Raw genomic sequence first — 19,061 nt, 5'->3', positions numbered from 1 at the left:
GAGCCTGCTTCTTCCTCTCCCACTCCCCCTGCTGTGTTCCCTCTCTCACTGGCTGTCTTCTCTCTGTCAAATAAATAAATAAAATCTTTTAAAAATATATAAACACATAAGAAACATCCAGAGCTGGTGCATATAATCATGGTGTATAAACAAGTATAAATCAATTGGGAAATATTAATACTGTAAATCAGAAGTAAAACTAATGGGAAAATGAAAAGGAAAATTTATAGACCAGACCATAATATAAAAGTACAATGAAGAAATAGAAAAGGTTACTAACCAAGTTATATAGTTATAATATTCAAGTTTGCAAATTAAACTATGGGCATGATACAGATGACCAAAGATACTATATCAAATATAGAGATAACGGAGAAGGTCATTTAAAGTTGATTTTTTTTCCCTGAGTGGCCTGCAAGAAACTTCCTGATTGATGAAAAGTCTTGTCATTTGAGAACTGTGTACCTAGGCAGGGGTGGGGAACATATAACTCCTAGAGAGATACCAGTGATCTGTGTAAGGCTGAAATGAACATTTGTGAAAAGGTCCCAGCTGCTCTTCACAGATTGGCCACGTCTTGCAGGGAAAATGTGCAGCTCTTTCAAGTTTGAGATTATGGTCAAAGAGCTGTCCTGGCACCTCCTGTAGTAGGAACCCCTGATTAATGGCACAACCACTACCTAGACCAGTAGTTCTCAGCTAGTGACTTTGCCCCTAAGGAACATTGGACAGCCTCTGGAAACTTGGTTGGCACAACTGGGGTGGCGGTGCTACTGGCATTTGACAGAGGAAAAGGACGCTGCTAACAGTCCATAATGCACGGGACTGCCAGCCAGAGCAAGAAGTATCTGATCCAAAACGTCAGTAGTGTCCAGGTTGAGAACCTTGTCCTAGACAAACCTTAGCTGTGGGGATAGCTTGAAATCCTTTCTCCCTCACCATTAGCTTTTCTACCCTCTTCCAAATCCATTTGCTTCCTTTCAGTTGCCGAACTCTGGGTTTTCATTCTCTAAGTCTGATTTTATCCCTTCTTCTGTTTACACTGCCATCACTGTAATGTAGGCCTTTATCAATTCTCATCTGCATAACCTAATTGATTTTCCTATTTTGTGGTTTCCTTGCTTCAACAAACCAACTGACACCCTCAACTCAAAGACTGTTGATGGATCTCCAAAAGTGGCTATTAAGGCTAAAGTCTTTAGTTCAAGGCTGTCCGCAACAGGCCCTATCAACTTTTTAGCACATTTCCCCATCCTCTGAACATGTACAGCACAGTACTCCAGTTAACCTGGACTATGCAAAGTTCTGGGACAAAAGTCTTTCTGCCTCCTCTTCCTGAAACTTTCTTGTTAGTCTTTGTTACCAAATCCTCCTCATCCTTTAAGACCCTTAAATTCTTTTTCCCTCTTTACAGCTTTTTTTGAATTACCGCAACCAAGTATCCCTCCTTGGAACCCATATAGTATCTTCCTCTCTTCGTTGTTAAATCACACTCCACCTTCTTAGTACGTTATTGGCATATGTATATTTGTGCCATATCACATATTAAATACTCCATGTCAGGGAATGGTTTTTACTGATCTTTGTATTCATGGAGCACTTTTTAATTAGTTGTTCAGTGCCTTACATATTCATTATTCAGTATGTATTGTATTGAACTAAGATATTTAAAGGGAGAATTTTTAACCATTATGAAGAATCTCTGGTTTTATATTGCTATTTTATATACCTACTATTGGGATGTTTTCCTGATACATGAAAAAAAAGCCTATTTCACAATGTCCAAATAGTGTAAAGAATGTAACATTCTTAGATATAATAGATTTTTTAAAAACTTAAACAGAATTTTTTGGAGTGTTCTCTTATAGTGTCTACATTACTGTTAGTGATGGGGTTTCTCTGGTGTTATTTTATCTTTTTATCGTCTTCATAATTTTTAAAAATAAATCCAGCTGAGCACTTTTTATGCAGCTTACTTGAGATTGACATGAGAAGAGGTTTCTGGTGTAAAGAACAAAGGTGTCTACACTGAGAACTAGGTGATTGTACCTTTTTAGTAGGCAAGGACAATAGGTTACAAACATGACAAAGCCCTGCAGGAGGGTACTCTTTACCTCTACATTCTTCCCCATCAGCAGGAGTGCTGCACAGAAGTTCCTTTTCAGTTCTTACGGAGCTGGTCCAGGAGCTGGTCCATGGTATACTAATCAGGGATTCAGTGGCATAAAGCTCTGAAAGATCTAAGGAACTATAAAGTGTGAAAACATTGAATACAGTAGTTAACATTAAATGAAGTAGAGAATGCCTGCTATCAGGCAAGAGAAATTGAGTATTTTGCCAGCTGTATTAAATTTTATAGAAAAACCCAGCAGAATGAAATCACCCTGATTGTGTATGGGGGAGGGGGTCAGAGAGGAGGGTTTACTTTATCCTAGAAAAATCCAGAGGAATTGCTGAAGTTTCTTCAAAAACTAATGAATGCCTGCCCTGCATTCTGGAGGGCTGTCCTTTGCAAAGACGAACCCCAAGATGATAGTTAAATCGAAGTAAAGATTGCAAATACCTGTAGGCCATGGTCCAGTAGACTGGAAGACTGTAAACTCTGATGCTTGGAATGTGCCACTGAGCTCATTAGTTCCGACACTCCAGGAAGGTAAGAGCTCAATAGATCTTTCTTTCACTCACTTATACTTAATATGGACAGAAGAGACCTGAAGAGTTAACTCCAGTGTAAAGAATGTACTTCTTTCCTGAACCCACCTTGAATAAGTGAAGACAAAGAATTAATTACATCTTCAAAGGGAAAGTACTCTAGATCCAAGGTAGTGTTAACACTTTTTATTAATAGTCTAGACTGTCTTGTGTCTGCTCCATAAACTTACATACCTACTCTCTAGACTTTGAGGGAAAGCGAGCAGTACCGAACGCTGGCTCTGCTCCGCGCTAATTCTGACATCAGGACACCTCACACGTAGCTGTTCTTGGAATCACCAGAGACAGGGTGAAAAGGGAATTCACCAGGACACCATTCCAAAATCTAACTTTGGTTTTCAGCATAACAGTAGATTGTTAACAGGAATATTGCTAACAGATCCCTCTAGCAAAAAGAATAAAATGAGATATTCTATCAAAAAAAAAAAAAAATCAGGCAGGCCCATAAGAGACAAACTATCCTACCTAGTGACACTGAGACATACTAAAAAATTATTTAGTATTTATCTGAAACTCAAACTGGGACATTTAGTTTCATTTTTTGCTTTGTTTTTACTAAATCTGGCAAAACTACATATTTTCCTAATCACAAGCATAAAATACAGTATTCCTGGTGGTTATGTTATTCACATTTGTTCTGCATTATTTGAATTACAGGGTAGTAATAATCCAACTGTGGTAAGGGCTTGTTTATAGAATTGTTATCTTTTTGTGACATTAATAAAGGAATATTTAAAATTCTTCAATTAAAAAAACTACTAAAGCAGCATACATGTCTCACCAATGAACTTTCATTTTTGCTAAAGTAAGTTGACATGAGCTCAGCTGAATACCCACTATGACACGTACCTCCCCTTACTTAGGCCCAGAGCAGGCCCTGCTGCACTTGAGCAAGACGCAGAGCAGCACTGGCAACTGTTTTTCTGGCGGATCATTGCATGTGGTTATGAGATGGGCATACCACCTTTTTGTGTTTTGGGGCATCCAAAATCGAAGACTTCAGAATGAGACATCGGTCTATCTCACATATTACATAAAAATGTCAAGGCATTTTTATTTCTTTAAAAAAGCAGTGCTAAATAGACTGGAAGATAACACATTTTGGACATTGTGGGAACTTGTAGAGTCCTGGACTCAAAACGATTGGATGGCAATCTTTTTTATAATTTTCCTAGGGATTATTCTTGAGATCATACTCATAAAGATTTGTACATCCTTTAATAAGAAGCCTGCACTTCCAGAAGAGGGTAGTTCAAGTTCGCAGGAGGTAAGAACAAATGGTTGATTTCTTTCTCTATTTTTCAAAGTCATACATAAGAATAACTTATAAAATTGTAGAACTCTGATATTTGGATTACTCCTCTAACATTTGTTTTATTAATCTCCCTTGAAATAGAGGGAAGACAGTTGCCTGAAAAGCATGAAATTTGGTAAATATATCATTTCATATTTTAATGTAAAACTTGTTAACCTGAGCCTCTCCTATTAGTGCTCTGACCTTTTTTTATTCCCACTTATCTCTAGATAACTGTCCAATTCCTTCATCTTCAGAAGAAAGGTAAGTGATATATTTTGAAATTAAATGAAACAGGTTGGTTTTGTGCTATTCAAAATTGATCTGAATTACAGAAAAGGATTTTCCCATATATATAGAGGACCACAGCTACTTGACATCATAATTCAATCTAACATTGATTTTATTTTATATTTTTCATTTTTTTAATTTAAATTCATTTAGCCAACATATAGTACATCATTAGTTTCATTGTAGAGTTCAGTTAATCACCAGCTGCATCTAACATTGATTTTAATGGTCGCTCTCTTCCAAGCTGTGTTAATGGCTTTTCATGTACTATTGAAATTATCCTTCCAAGTAGGTAGTATTATTACTGTTTTTACAAATGAGGAAAGTTTACTTTAGTATCTTGCTTCCATATCCAACTTCTCTCTCCAGTGCACATGAATAAGTAGTAACACCAGTTCTGATAACTCAATTGAAAAAAAACATCATTTAGCCCCTACTGTGAGCCAAGCAAACCCCGAGCTAGGTACTGCAAGAGTGACATTCTGTTTATACAGTCAGAATCCATCAGCATCCCAAAGATATACCAGTGCTAGGGATTCAATATGACATCACTACTCTTGTTGCTATTAATATTTTAATTGCCCATATCAAAATTTATCCAACAATCATTAGATATCTACTCTGCGGTGGACATTGTGTTTGATACTGGGATACAAACAATAAGACAGTCTCTGTTCTCTAGAAGCTTACATTCTTGTGGAGGAGATATATACCTAAAGGATGATTGCCTTGCAGTATGATAACACAGTGATAGAAGCATTAGGAAAACATTTAGGAGATACCTAAGCCGGCATAGGGTGTTGGGGATGGTTTCATTAAGAAGGTTGTGCTGGAACTGAATTTTAAAGGATGAGTGAAAATTAGTCAGAAAAAGACAGCAGGTTAGGAGGGTAAGGAGGGCATTCCAGGACATGAGTAGAGGCAAGGAAATAAGAAACAGCAGGGTATGTGCAATAAATTATGACTACTGTTAGGGAAGAGATATGGCTCCTATGGTGGGCAGCATATTATAGTGAAAAAACACAAATTTTGAATTTAAAAAAGCCTAGGTTTATGTCATAGTTCTGCCTCTTAATGACAGTATAGACTTAGGCTTCAACTCACCGATACTCCATTTCCTTACTTTCAAAATAGCAGAAGAATTACCTCTTAGGAAATCATGAAGATTGGCTAAAATGATATGTGTAACAAAGCAAAAATACTTTACCCTGGCACCAGAATTATTTTTGAGGGCAGAACCGTATTAGGGAAAGCATCTTAAGTTATTTTGAAGTGAAGCTGCTTGAATATTGGTGGAAGCCCAGGCATCACGCTGGTCAGAGTGCATTGCATCAGAGACTGAGTGAATTCTGTCTTGCTTATGAGGTGGGAGAGAAGAGAAAGGTGGAGGGATGGGCAGAGAGGAGAGAGGAGCAGGGGAAAGGACCTGAGGCTTGGTACTGAATGGCATAAAGGACACCAAAGGATGAGACCACCACTCACTATCTGAAATCAGGGAGAGTCTTGCTGGCCAGATGTAGTCTCAGTGAGCAAAGCAAACTGGTGCATCTGACATCGATCTGGTTTTGGAGAATGGTTTGTTTCAGGGCTGACATCAGCCTTAGAAGTGTATTGGGAAAGCCTGCCACCATTATATGACTTTCAAAGCTTGGAGCTGTCACTGACTGGTTGGTTTCAGAAGCGTATTTCCTAAAGGGTGTTATCATTGATAAAAATGTTTTAAAACAGAATTGGTATTTGTTTGTTACCATGACCTTAGGACCGTACTGTGACTGTATTCCATTGAGTGGTTTAACGGATTTACAACTACTTCTGGTATTTACTTGTTACTATGGCTATAGAACTGTCAGTCTTTTCCTAGAAGTGTGGGGATTTCTTTTTAAATTTTCCAAGGCCAGGGCGCCTGGGTGGCTCAGCCATTAAGTGTCTGCCTTCGGCTCAGGTCATGATCCCGGGGTCCTGGGATTGAGCCCCGCATTGGGCTCCCAGCTCGGCAGGAAGCCTGGTTCTCCCTTTCCCACTCCCCTTGCTTGTGTTCCCTCTTTTGCTGTCTCTTTCTGTCCAATAAATAAATAAAATCTTTTAAAAAAATATGAAAATTATCTAGCATTGTTTTATTATGTTTAAAAACACAGTATTACATTGCTGAAATCCCTGTCTTGCATTTCACCTTTCCTTTTTCCTGAAATGTGCAAAAATTAATTCTTCTTATGTATTATATTGTCACTATTTGTTTTACTTTTTTAAGTGAATAATCATATTCTTGTCCTGATAAAATTTTATCCTAATTATGTCTGGACACTGCTATAATTTATTGGGGTCACTTGATTCCCCAGAATGCTTGTATATCCTACCGTATCCAGTTAAGATATTTTAATTCTCAGGTAACAGAAGACCATGATTCAAACTGCCATACTAAGAGAATGTATGGTATTATGTAATAGGAAATCCTGAGGTGGACTAGGCTGCAGAATTGGTTGATAACAGTGGCTCAACAATTTCATTAAGGTCCTGTGTCTCTCCCTCTGGCTTTCTCAGTGTTAGATTTATCTTGACGTGAATAGAGAGATGGCCACTAAAGTTTTTAAAATCAGAGCAGCAATGTCCAGAGGAAGTGAGAGGCCATTTTTTCCTGTGTCTTTCTTAGGAATGGGGTAAATGGGTAAATCTTAAAAAAAAAAAAAAGAAATATACAGCTGTTAAAATAATCTGGATTTATGTAGAGAAAACAATTGCTTATGGTATTGGACATTCTTCTGTTGTATCTAAATTTTTTTTTTTAAGATTTTATTTATTTATTCGACAGAGAGAGACAGCCAGCGAGAGAGGGAACACATGCAGGGGGAGCGGGACAGGAAGAAGCAGGCTCATAGCAAAAGAGCCTGACGTGGGGCTCGATCCCATAACGCCGGGATCACGCCCTGAGCCGAAGGCAGACGCTTAACCGCTGTGCCACCCAGGCGCCCCTGTATCTAAATTTTCATAAGAATATTTTTATCCTTGTCAAAACTTTCATACAGAGAGCAGAAACGAACTGATATTCTTTGTAAAAGGATATGATCTTTTTAAAAAAGATTTTATTTATTTGAGAGAGTGATCATGAGAATGAGTGCACGAGCAGGGGGAGGGGTAGAAGGCGAGGGAGAAGCAGACTCCCCACTGAGCAGGGAGCCCGACACAGGGCTCGATCCCAGGACCCAGAGATCATGACCTGAGCCAAAGGCAGACGCTTAACTGAGCCACCCAGACGCCCCTGTAAAAAAGGATATAATCTTAACCTGCAACTTTGACTCCTTGCTGTCAAAAATAGACTTTGGATGGGTTTTTGAGATACAAAAAAATATATATATATATATCCCTCATTCTCTGAGAAATGAAAATAATTTACTTCACTTTGTCAGTGGATTAATTTATGAAATGGATGTAACTAGGTTACAAATTATTTTGTAATGTGGATAATGACTTTTCAATTTATCTTTCTGTTGAGCTATGTTTTCATATACTATATTAGGTTTCCATAAATCTGGAGAGAGTTCTTGTATGAAATATGTCCTAAGTGACAACTCATTTACATACTGTTTTCTTACATTCAGAGTTGATGACTTTTCAGAAAGAACAATTACTTCATCACTTACATCTGAAGAAAATGAAGGTAACTCTGAAGATAGGGTTTCAACAGCAGATGAAGTAATATGGTCAAGTACCAGTGAAAGTAAATATCAAGTAAGTCACTTTAGTGAAAGTCATATGATATCCTCAAATGGCACTAGCTCATCTTTGTCACTGTTTCATTCAGAAGTAAAGGAATTTTTTCCAAGCCGTGGAGGGTATCCAGAAAATGAACATGAAACAATACAATTTTCATCCAAGAAATTATTTTCAATAATGAAAGCCAACAAAAATAAAAATTTAATGTTTTCTTCTGACTTTAACTTTTCGAGAAGTTCTAGAATCACTATAGAAAGTGAAGATCTTGATGTGGCACCATGCCCTCCTGCCCACTTATTTCTTTCTAGAGACCAACTCAGACTTCTGGAAGAAAATGTGAGAAATCAAATTGCTTTAAAATCCAAAACTACATTAGAGGGTGAAACTATTTATCTGTACTCAAGACTTCGAGAGTCCTTGATCCAGAATCAACAATCTGTAAGAATGGATATTTCTGCCCAACCACAAGATTCTTTTCCAGAACAGAATGCTCCTCAGAATCAAGGTTTTTATGAAGGCAGATTTACTAGTCAAGCCCAACAATTTATTAACAACCAAGAATCAGTCAATAGCCAGCTTGAGATCATGGCCAGATACTTTGCTCTACCTCAAGATTTGATGAGGAAGCCATTTTCCAGCAGCACACAAGACTCCTCCCAGCCCCAAGATATGGACAGAAGCCAACATTTGGTCAATGTCACATATTCTGTTGAGACTCAAGATTCAATCAAGGGCCTAGAGTCTGATAAACACTTCGCTACCATTTCTGAACCACCTGATAAGGAAATGCATAGCAGATTAAAAGCCAAGACAGGTACATCAACAACAGGGGTTAGTCATTCAGGGGCAAAGCCAGAGAAATTGCCAGATGAAAGGAAAACATGGGCTGCAAAATACCTTGAGAAGAGATGTACATTTAAAAAGCCACAAGAACATGACAGAGAAGAGGAGGAACAAACTTTACAAGAAGCAGTTCTACAGCTGACAGAAGATTTCAGCATCAGCCTGCAGCTAAAGCAGAAACCTAAATATGTCGGATTTGAAATAAAACAGAGCAGTTCAGGAAGTAGAAAAACTCAAAATAAAGAGCAAGAGGTACAACCACAGACTCTTCCTATAGAAACAATTTTGGGGACTAGTCCATGCCCCACGAGGGATCCATTTCAGGTTGAGATACAGCAAAGCAGAGACGGGCCCAGAGGCAGAGGAACTGCAGATCCAGAGAACCCTCCAGGGCTGGAGAACGCACGAACTGGTGAGGTTCTCATCGAAACAACAGAATGTGGTGTCCCATTTGGTGGAAGCCCCACAAAGATACCGGATGATCATATTACAGAAGAAAAGGCAGACCTCCAACGAGTGTTACCTGCAACTGCCCTGGAGTCTTTCATTATCCATATGCTTCCTTTCTCATATTTTAAAAGGCAGCAAATCAGAAAAAAATTATCAGGAGCCAAAAGGGTATTCAGTCCCACATCTGTAATTATGAAAGTAAAGAAGCCAGCAAATTTACTGATGCCTAATATTAGTAGGCATGGTACTGCAAGTCTTAGGAAGAGACTGAGAGGCAATTTTAAAATCCTAATGGAAGAGATGCTGCAAGATAAAACTGTGGCAGATGTGCTTGTGAATGTTACTTACCCTCACATGTCTATTTTGCCTCGGATTAGAACACACAGCAGATTAAATGCAGAGAATCGCAGTCAGACCAAGCTAAAACAAGAGAAATCAGAAGATGAAAGGGAAGAAAAGTATTTAGAGTCTATTAATAAAGGCAGTGACCCTGGCAACACTCTAGAAGAAGTTAAATTGCAAGATGAAGTGAGAGGAGACAAAGAAGCCCCACCAAAGGCAGTCCTTCATGACGGCTGGACCCTCCAAATGGGTGCAAATCCAGAGAAGGGGCTCAAAACACAGCAAGAAATACCTCAACCAATTACACACATGGAAACCCTTACAGAGTCTGTTTACTCTCCCATAATGCATCTGTTTCATGTTGAGAATATGAAGAAAAGCCTAACAACACAAGCCGACTTAAAATGCACTGCTGATTCTGAGCCACCTCTCCCAACATCAGAAAAATCGCTGGTTGGAGACCCTTCAAACCAAACAAGAGAAAGTGATGTTCCAGCTTGTGGAAGTGATACAAGGGAAATGGGTTACTTTTCTGCAGAAACAAATTCTGTAGAATTACCGAAAGACTTACCAGCAGCTTTTCCAGAGACTTTTAATTGCCATATGCCTATTTTAACTCATTCTAAAATGAATAAAAACAAAGTAAGATTCTCACACACAGAAGGTTCGGTGAATCCCAGATCTGAACATACGAAGACAATGAAGCCATCAGTTTCACAAGTATTTAATAGCGGTCAGAGAAAGAAATTGGATTCCAAATTTAAGGTCAAGTTGGAGAAGATCAACCAAGCTAATGGACTGGTATATGAATTTATAAATACCCTTTACTCTCCCATGCAGAGCTTCTGTCATGCTCAGTTAAAGCAAGGGGAATTAGAGGAAGTGAGACCACGGTATGTTGATTTCTTTAATAAAAGCAGTGCATTCCATGACCGAGAGGAAAAAGTGGAAGATGGAGAGGAAGTGGAGCAAAAAACTTGGCTAGAAGCAGCTTCACAGCATACCCAGTGTCTCTGGCCTGATGCCTGTCAAGGGAAGGAGACCCACTTTGACGAACCAGACTCAGCACTGGACTGTTTAACCCATGAACTGCCTGTTAATGAGCAAGATGGCCAGCACCAAGCATGGCTTGTACAAACTGCTTTGCAGACTGGCCACCAGATGGGTCCTAGAGAAGCTGAGGAACTCCAGAAAACCAGTGAAACAGAAAATGACATAACAGCCCCTATGGGTCCACAGATTCCACCTCCCAAAGCAGAGAACTCATCATTTGATACATGTTTGAACACCATGACAGAGTGTGGCTTACCATGTGGTGGAAAGCCTGAGAGGGTACTAGATGATTCTTTTGTGGAAAACAATTCAGAGTTACCGAAAGGTTTGCAAGTGACATGCCTGAATTCTTTTGATTCTGTTGAGCCCTTTGTTTCTAAATCTGAAAGAAAGAAAAACACATCCGAATTAGGGAGGAAGTACACAACAGCGAGTCACAGATACAGAACTATTAGGGGGAAAAAGCCATCAGTTTCACATACGCTTAATGGCATGCAGAGCAAGGGACTGCAATGCAATTTTAAATCAAAGATGAAAAATCCACAGCAAAATACAAACAGGGCAGATGTATTTCTCAATGTCATTCAGTCCAAGATGCCCATTTTGCCCAACACCAAAATGAGTAGCAGGTTAAATGTAGAGACAGATATGCAGAGGATAGCAAAACTTGATCATATGCAGCCAATGCAAGAAAAATTGCTAAATGGAAGAAAAGTATGTTGCCCAGATTATATTCTGAGTACTTTACCTAACAGCGTGAGAGATGAGAAAGAGGAGGAAGGGAAACATGAAACGTTACCAGCTCTAGAGAATAGCCGAGGCTTTATATTCAATGCATATCAGAAGGAGAATTGTGACCTTGTCAAATCGGATGAGGAACTGAAACAACCACGAAGTATAAATATTCAGGTACAACCACAAATACATGGTACACAAACTATTTTAGGCTCTGCTTCAAGCCCCATATTGGATCAGTTTCGAAAAAAAGAGCTAGAGAGTTATGCTAGGTTTTCACCTCCAAAGTCAGAGGAAGCAAAGATGGATGAAATAATTTTTTCTGCAAGAGAATGCAGTGTCCCATCTGATGCAAATCATCAAAAGGAACAGGCTGGTGGTATTGAAAAGAAAGACACAGTGGCTCTTGATTTCTGCATACCTGTTTTACCTACATCCAAAAGGAAGAAAAATTTAAAAAAATACTCAGACACGAAAACTTTAGTGAATCCCAAATGTGGAATTTTAAAAGCAAAGAAACCATCAGTTTCATATATATTCAGTATTAAGGGTGGTGCTAGCCCAAACCATAGAAGAGAATTGGGATATAACTCTAAAACCAAAATGGAAGAGATGGATCAAGATGGGAAAATGGCAGCTAAAATGTATTCTTTCATGAGTAATACACCTGACATTAATATATATAGCAAGACAGAAAGAGAAAAAGGTATGTTAGGAGAAAGAAGTCTCAGTTCTAAACAAGTAAAGCAAGCAATATCACCACATGAAGACAATATTACTTCAGATGACACTAAAGAGAACAGTCTTCAAGATGCAGAGGAAGATAGTAGTGAACAGGAGACATTAAAAGTAATTCCACAGCACAGCCAACAGTTCAAATTCTGTTCAGGCCAAAGGGAAGAGCTTGACCTTCATCAATCAGAAAACCAAGAAAATGGGAAAATTCTTTTTGATACTGAACAAGACTTCTCACAACAAATGCAGCCTATAGATTCAATGCAGGGAGAGAAGCCAAAGAAAAGCTACCAGTTGCAAAATGGTGCAACATATACAGCAAGTTCAAAGCTTCCTCTTCTAACGTCGAAGAAATCACTGATTGGTCAAGTTTTAATGGATACAGTGAATGGTGGTGTCCTAAGTGTTGGGAGCCATATGGGGGGATTGTACAGTCATGATAAAGAGCAAAATGCAGAGTTTGAAAAAGATCTACAAGCAACTGTCCTGGAGTCTTTGGATGTCTCCACACCTGATCTGTCTGAATCTAAAAGGCAGAGAAAGACATTTACATGTAGAGCCTTAAAAAATAAAATGGGTCCCAAATGTGTAATTATGAAAGCAAGAAAGACACCAATTTCACTGATATTTAATATCTCAGGGAATGGTTGTCTTAAAAACCTACGTCCAAAGACCCTGAAATCACAGATTATTGACTTGTTAATTCAAATAAAATGCTCTGGGGTACTGGAAGATCTTATTGCAGAGAGAAAGGAAGGATTAGCACAAGAATTACCAGCAACAATTCTGGAGTCTTCGGATTTATCCACACTTGCTTTACCTGCATTGAAAAGAAAGAGAAACAATTTAAAGTATATAGACAAGAGAAATAAAATGGGTCTCAAACGGGTAACTTCGAAGGCAAAGAAGGCAGCAATTTCCCAGACAGTTAATATCACAAAACGTGGCACACCAAGCCATAGAAGACAATTCAAATGCAACTTCAAAATCATGATGAAACAAGGGAAACCCACAGCAGACATGACCTCAAATGCCATCTCCTCTTCTGTTCCTGTTTTACTTGACATGCAAATGCATAACAGAATAAAACCAGAGTCAGATGTGTCATGGAAAATGAGATTCGGTCATGAACTGCAACAACAAGAGCAATCACCAGATGGAGAGAGAGCCTGCTGTGCTGATTCCAGTGATAGGACGGGCCGTCCCTCCAATGACACAAAGGAAGTCAAAGACCAACGTGAAGAAGCAGCCCCGCGGAATTCTCAACTCTCCAGTTTCATTGCTGGTAAAATGAAGGAGCCTCACTTTCTGAAGTCGGAACTAGAACTGAAGAATGCAGCAAGGAAAAAAATTGCAGAACCACTTAACACAGCCCCGGAGCTGCAGCAACAAACACTTTTCACACAAAGTGTATTACAGTGTGTTTCTCGCTCTATTTTGAATTCACTTCCCCTTGAGAAGCAGCCAAAAAGAACAAAAACACAAAAGGGCTTAAAATATGCAAAGAGTCCAAAGATTTTATCTCCAGTGGTAGAGAAATCAATTCCCAAATCTTTAACTGTTACAACACAGAGTCACATCCCGTTTGGAAGAGGCCCTAGAAAGGAACTTGCTAGTTCTACTCCAGAGGAAAAGATAAGGTTGCGAAAGGATTTACAAGCAAGAACCCTAAAGTGCTTTGATTTCTCCATGCCAGCTTCATCTGAATTTGAAGGTCGGAGAAATGCAGCACAAATCCCTAAGTCTAGAAATGGGAAGGCACAGATGGTATCAATTTTAAAGACAATCAACATCGCTAAGTCTGGAGCTCTTAGCAATGGAGAGGAACAGGACTTTATCTTGGAAAACATGGCCAAAGAAATATCTCAAAGTATGTCAGATATATTTGTGAATACCTCCTCTTCACCTACACCTGTTTCACCTGCCATCAAAACGCATAAAAAAGTAAAAGCAAAGAGAGACCCATTAAGAAATAAAAGCAATATTATACAGCCAGAACAACATGAAGAGAAAAGACTGTGTCCCTATTCTTCTAATAAATGGAACAACTCAAGCAGCACATCAGAATCAAGATGGCAAAATGAAAAAGAAAGAGAGGGTGACAGAGTTTTATTTGAAGGAGGTCTACAGTTCCTGTTTAATACAGGAAGGAGAAGAGATCAAAATATGGTTATTACAGAGCAGGATATGCAGCGACAAACACTGGTTTCAGAAAATAAAATGGAATCTACTTGTTCTCCTCTGATTCCATTTCAAGCCGAAGAGCTGAACAAGAATATCCCATCACAAAAAGCCATGCCACATAGAATAGGTCAAAAGATTCCATGTCCAAAATCAGGGAAGGCAGCATTTGACTACTTTTCAATTGATGAAACAGAGTGTAGTACTATATCCAATGAGACCCCTGCAAGGAAGCAAGATGTTCACCTTGCAGTTTCCCTACAACCTGAAGAAGAGGAAGACATAAAAACTCAAAAAGTAATGAAACACAGAGTTGATAAAAATATCTTATCTATCAAATCAGGGAACTCAGTACTTGGAGATTCAGGTGATAAAAGCTCTAGAAGGAAAATGGGTGGTCACATTGCCAAGAAACGTAGGGTGTTGCAAAGAGATTTACTAACAATGTCTACAATATCTGTTTTATTTGACTGTGAAAGTCAGGAGAAGATGCTAAAATTTTCAAGAAGAAAAAATCTTATGGGTCCCAAACGTGTAACCATGAAGGCGAAGACGCCTCTTTGTTCACAGATGCTTCATACCACTGAGCATAATCATCTCTACTGTAGAAAGGAACACGACTACAACTTAAAATCTACAATAAATGACGTGCAACAAAATAAAAGGATAGCGAATGCATTTTTGTCTCCCACACCTGTTTCAACTGACAGCAAAATAGATATTGAAATGCATCGCACATCAAAAGCAGAGATGGATCAACCAAGAGTAAAACTATACAGCCGTACCTCTGCACACCTAGGGAAATCACCATGTGACGGGGAAGTGTGGAAGGCCAACTCAACTGATACACAAAACAGATCAAGCAACGCAATGACAATGAATGTGCAACATGAAAAGGAAGAGGAAAATATCCAAAAAATGTTACCAGAATCAGTTCCACACTATAACCAACATTTCAGTTTCAGTGCCCATCATATGAAAAATCCTGGTTCTTACCAACCAGAATCTGAACTGAATAATTTAGAAGTCAGAAGCACTTGGAATTTGTCTTGTGCAGCACAAAAAATAAGGCAAGAAAAACACTTTAGAGAAACTATTTTGGAGCCTGTTTCTAGACACGTGATGAATTTTCTTCAAGTTGAAACAATGAAAAGTCTTCATACTCAAGAAGGAATTAAATGTATGGGAGGACTAAACACTCCATTCTTAAAAGCAAGGAAATCAGAGACTGGTTCAATACAATGTGGCACTCTCTGGGGTGGAAATCCTAGGAGAAAATGGGATAGTTCTATTTTTGAGAAAAAGCCATGGAATCAAAATGCCTTAATAAGAACAGTCTTAAAATCTTCAGAGTTTTCCAGCCTTGATTCATGTGAACCTAAAAGCCAGAGCTACACATTAGAGTTTGTAGGCAAGAAAAGTATAATAAATCCCAAGTACATAACTTTGAAGGCAAAGAAACGACCAGTTTCACAGTTGCTTAGTATCACAGGATGTATTACAGGAAGCCATAGAAAGATGAAGGGATGCAAATTTCAGTACAAGATGAAAGCGAGGCAGTGGTTTGAAGGTGTGGGCGAGGCATCACTCCTTGCTGTTGAGGGAACTAAGATTCCACCACCCAAGTTAGTGACTGATGAACACTCCTTCGATGTGACAGCAAGGGGCACTCTACATAACAGAACACTTGAGAGAAATCTGCATGGTCATATTACAGAGGAAAAGGCAGAGTTATGGGAAAATTCAGCCACAACTTTCCTGGAGCCTGTAGATTTCTTTACACCAACTTTATCTGACTCTGAAAGCCAGATAAACCCAGTACAGTTATTAGAAGAGAAAATCACATTGAATCCCAGATATTTAACAATGAAGGAAAAGGAGCCAGCAATTTCACAAATACTTAAAATCAGAGGGCGGTTTACCATAAAGTGCAGGAAAAAACTTAGATCCAATTTAAAAACCAAAATGCAACAGATGAGTCGAGGTAAAAATGTGGCTGATACATTTCCAAATACCATTTACTCCACACCAGATACCTCTGACATTAAAAGACAAAGCAGATTCAAAATAGGGATGGACAGAGTATCAAGGTTTAGTCATGTACAGCCAACACAAATGCAGATGCCAGTTGAAGGGCTAGTGATTTCACAACCACTTAATACCACCGGTCATGCTCCTTTAAGCATTAATGAGCAACAGGAAAAGAAGACAGACAGACAGAGAGAGAAAACTGTATTAAATGTAGACTTCAAATTTGTATATGATTTTATGCCTCTTTTATCACACATAAAAATGGAGCAGTCACCTAGTACCTGGGATATCTATGAAGAATCTTCTGAAAAGAGAAACGCCCTAAACAAAGCAGATGCTAGTTCTGCTTATGCCTACCCACTTATGTATCCTAAAATCATAAAACATAAAGCTAAGGCAAAAACAGATGTGAAAAACACTATGCATATCAAACGGGTGAAATTGAAGGCCAAGAAACCACCTGTCTCCCAGCTGTTTAATACTATAGGATGCGGAACCGGAAGAAATAAAAAGGAACTGATATGTGACATTAAGAAACAGAAGGAGTTCCAGCAAGATAAAACCATAGATTTATTTCTGAACACTGTTTGTGATTCTGGATCTCTTTGCTCTCAAATGAAACAATTTACAGAAGTGGAAAGGGAGAAAGACAGGCCAAGAAAGCCCATATATATTTCTGCACAGCTAGAGCTGGAGAAGTCACTAAACAAAAGAAAAATGCCCTCTTCAGAGTCCACTGATATAAAGAGTGCTATATCAAGAAATATCAAAACACTGAAACAGTGCATTAGGGAGCAAAAAGAAAAGCGCCAAATTGTTTTACTAGACAGTCTCCCACAATGTAGAGATCAGTTAGCGATTAGCCAACAAGTGAAGGAGTTTGACCACGTGAAAATAGGAGTAGCTTTGAAAAGAGAAGTTTACCCCGTTCTAACTTCCCAGAAGAGGGAAATCAATTACACTAGCTTCAACATACCAAGAATCAGAACACATACAGAGTGTGAATTCCTTCTTGCGCGAAGAGTAAAGCACAAAGATGCAGACGTCGTCAAACACTCAGTTTCAATTCCATGGGGGAGAGGAGTATCCAAGAAAACCGAGGTTTCATTAAATTCAAAAGGACAGAATATATTTCTCACAGAGTTGGACGCTTCTCAACAGCAGACTCACAAGGAGCAAGAATTCCGGAAACAAGGAAGTATTTCACTGACAATTCAGGGGTCTACTGCCTACCCCATTATGGAACCTCCTCATTTGAAAAACACAGGAAAGGTAGCTGAAGAAGATATGTACACTAACAAAAGGAATATTTCACATCTATTGAGAAGAGAAGATATAAAAGAAACCGATATCTCACAAGGTTCAAAAGGACAGAAGTTTCTTCGTACCAACCTGGTGGTCCAGCAAAATATGTCTTTAGAGCAGAAAGGAGAAGTGAAACCAGATGGCGTTCCTGAAAGCACTGTGGATTCTGTGTCTCGCCCAAACAGGGAACGTCTTCTGGTAACACAGGCAGTAAATATAAAGAGGGAAGATGTAAGCACTCCTATAAGTTTACATGTAAATCCACGGAGAAAAGAGCGATCAAAGTTAACGGATATTCCATTAAGATTAAATGGACAGAAAATGACTTTTTCTGAAAAACTGAGGGCGAAGCAACTACATAGTTCTAGCCAGAATAAAGAAAATATTGTGGAATCTGTTTCTTCTTGCACATTGGATCAACTCTATGATGAAAAGTTAAAGAAAGAAGTCTCAGCAAAAGGAGCGAGTTCAAAAGTTTTGAGTCCAGTGGGAGACAAAGCATCAAACGAAGCAGATACGCCAGTAGAGCAAACGTATATTAACTTGCAGAACAGAAGAAGAGAAGAACATCAAGAAGAAAGTTCATGCAAGGTTTTCCCAACATCTGGTTTGCATTCCTCGATGGATGTACTTCAGGTTAAGCTGCCATGTGTAAAAAAAACATTAAAGGCCCCAACATACCACACTTCAGATACAGAAGGAATTGGCTTGCTCACTGAGGGAAAAGAAGAAGAGCATCCAGAATGTACACACCATATTTCTCCAAAGTCTGCTTCTCACTCTTTGAGGGATGTATTTCAGAGTAAGATATCCTGTGAAAAGAAGGCATCAGAAGTAGTTAGCACTGTGGATTACATTCCAAGTACAGAAAAAATTAGTTCGCTCATTACAGGAAAAGACAGCAAGGTGCAGACAGGTCAACGTACATCAGGTATGAAACCGACAAGCTTGTGTACTTCCTTACCATCTCTATCACATACTAATGTGAATTCAAGAATAAAAGTAGGACAAGATAAGTCAGGAATACCAAGGGGCTGCCTTCCACCACTAAAGCTCCAGGTATCACCAAATGTCAGGAAAATTTCATTTGCAAAGTCAATTAATAGAGAGAGTTTAAGCAATGTAAGAGAATCAAAACATTTGCCACAGGGAAAAAAGGAAGATGGAAAAAACGTAGTATATGTGAAAGACATAAAGGGCCTCAAATGCGTCACTTTTAAAGGCAAGAAAACACCTTTTAAACACACACTGCACGGAAAAGAACCAGAGTGGAACACCAAAGAACAAGAGGAAATGATGCAGAAAGATAAAAGTGATCTAGACATAGCTCAGAGTAAATGTCATGCTTCCATTCCTTCTTTACCTCATGTAGAATGGGATC

At 38.8% G+C, this 19,061-nt stretch overlaps 1 protein-coding gene across 1 annotated transcript in view; it reads left to right on the top strand.

Annotated features, from left to right (window-relative positions):
• The first annotated feature begins 30 nt into the window (after positions 1-30).
• Positions 31-19,061, top strand: part of CCDC168 (coiled-coil domain containing 168) — a 31,752-nt gene continuing 12,721 nt past the window's right edge. Inside the window, exons 1-3 of the mRNA XM_034663813.1 lie at positions 31-3,994; positions 4,237-4,270; positions 7,785-19,048. Coding sequence (XP_034519704.1) covers positions 3,551-3,994; positions 4,237-4,270; positions 7,785-19,048 — 11,742 coding nt within the window. The 5' untranslated portion in view covers positions 31-3,550. The remainder of the gene's footprint in view (positions 3,995-4,236; positions 4,271-7,784; positions 19,049-19,061) is intronic.

The sequence above is a fragment of the Ailuropoda melanoleuca genome, chromosome 7, assembly GCF_002007445.2.
Source record: "Ailuropoda melanoleuca isolate Jingjing chromosome 7, ASM200744v2, whole genome shotgun sequence".
In the NCBI taxonomy this organism is placed as follows: domain Eukaryota; kingdom Metazoa; phylum Chordata; class Mammalia; order Carnivora; family Ursidae; genus Ailuropoda; species Ailuropoda melanoleuca.
The sequence above is the reverse complement of the archived record's forward strand: the minus strand, read 5'-3'. Positions and strand labels throughout refer to the sequence as shown.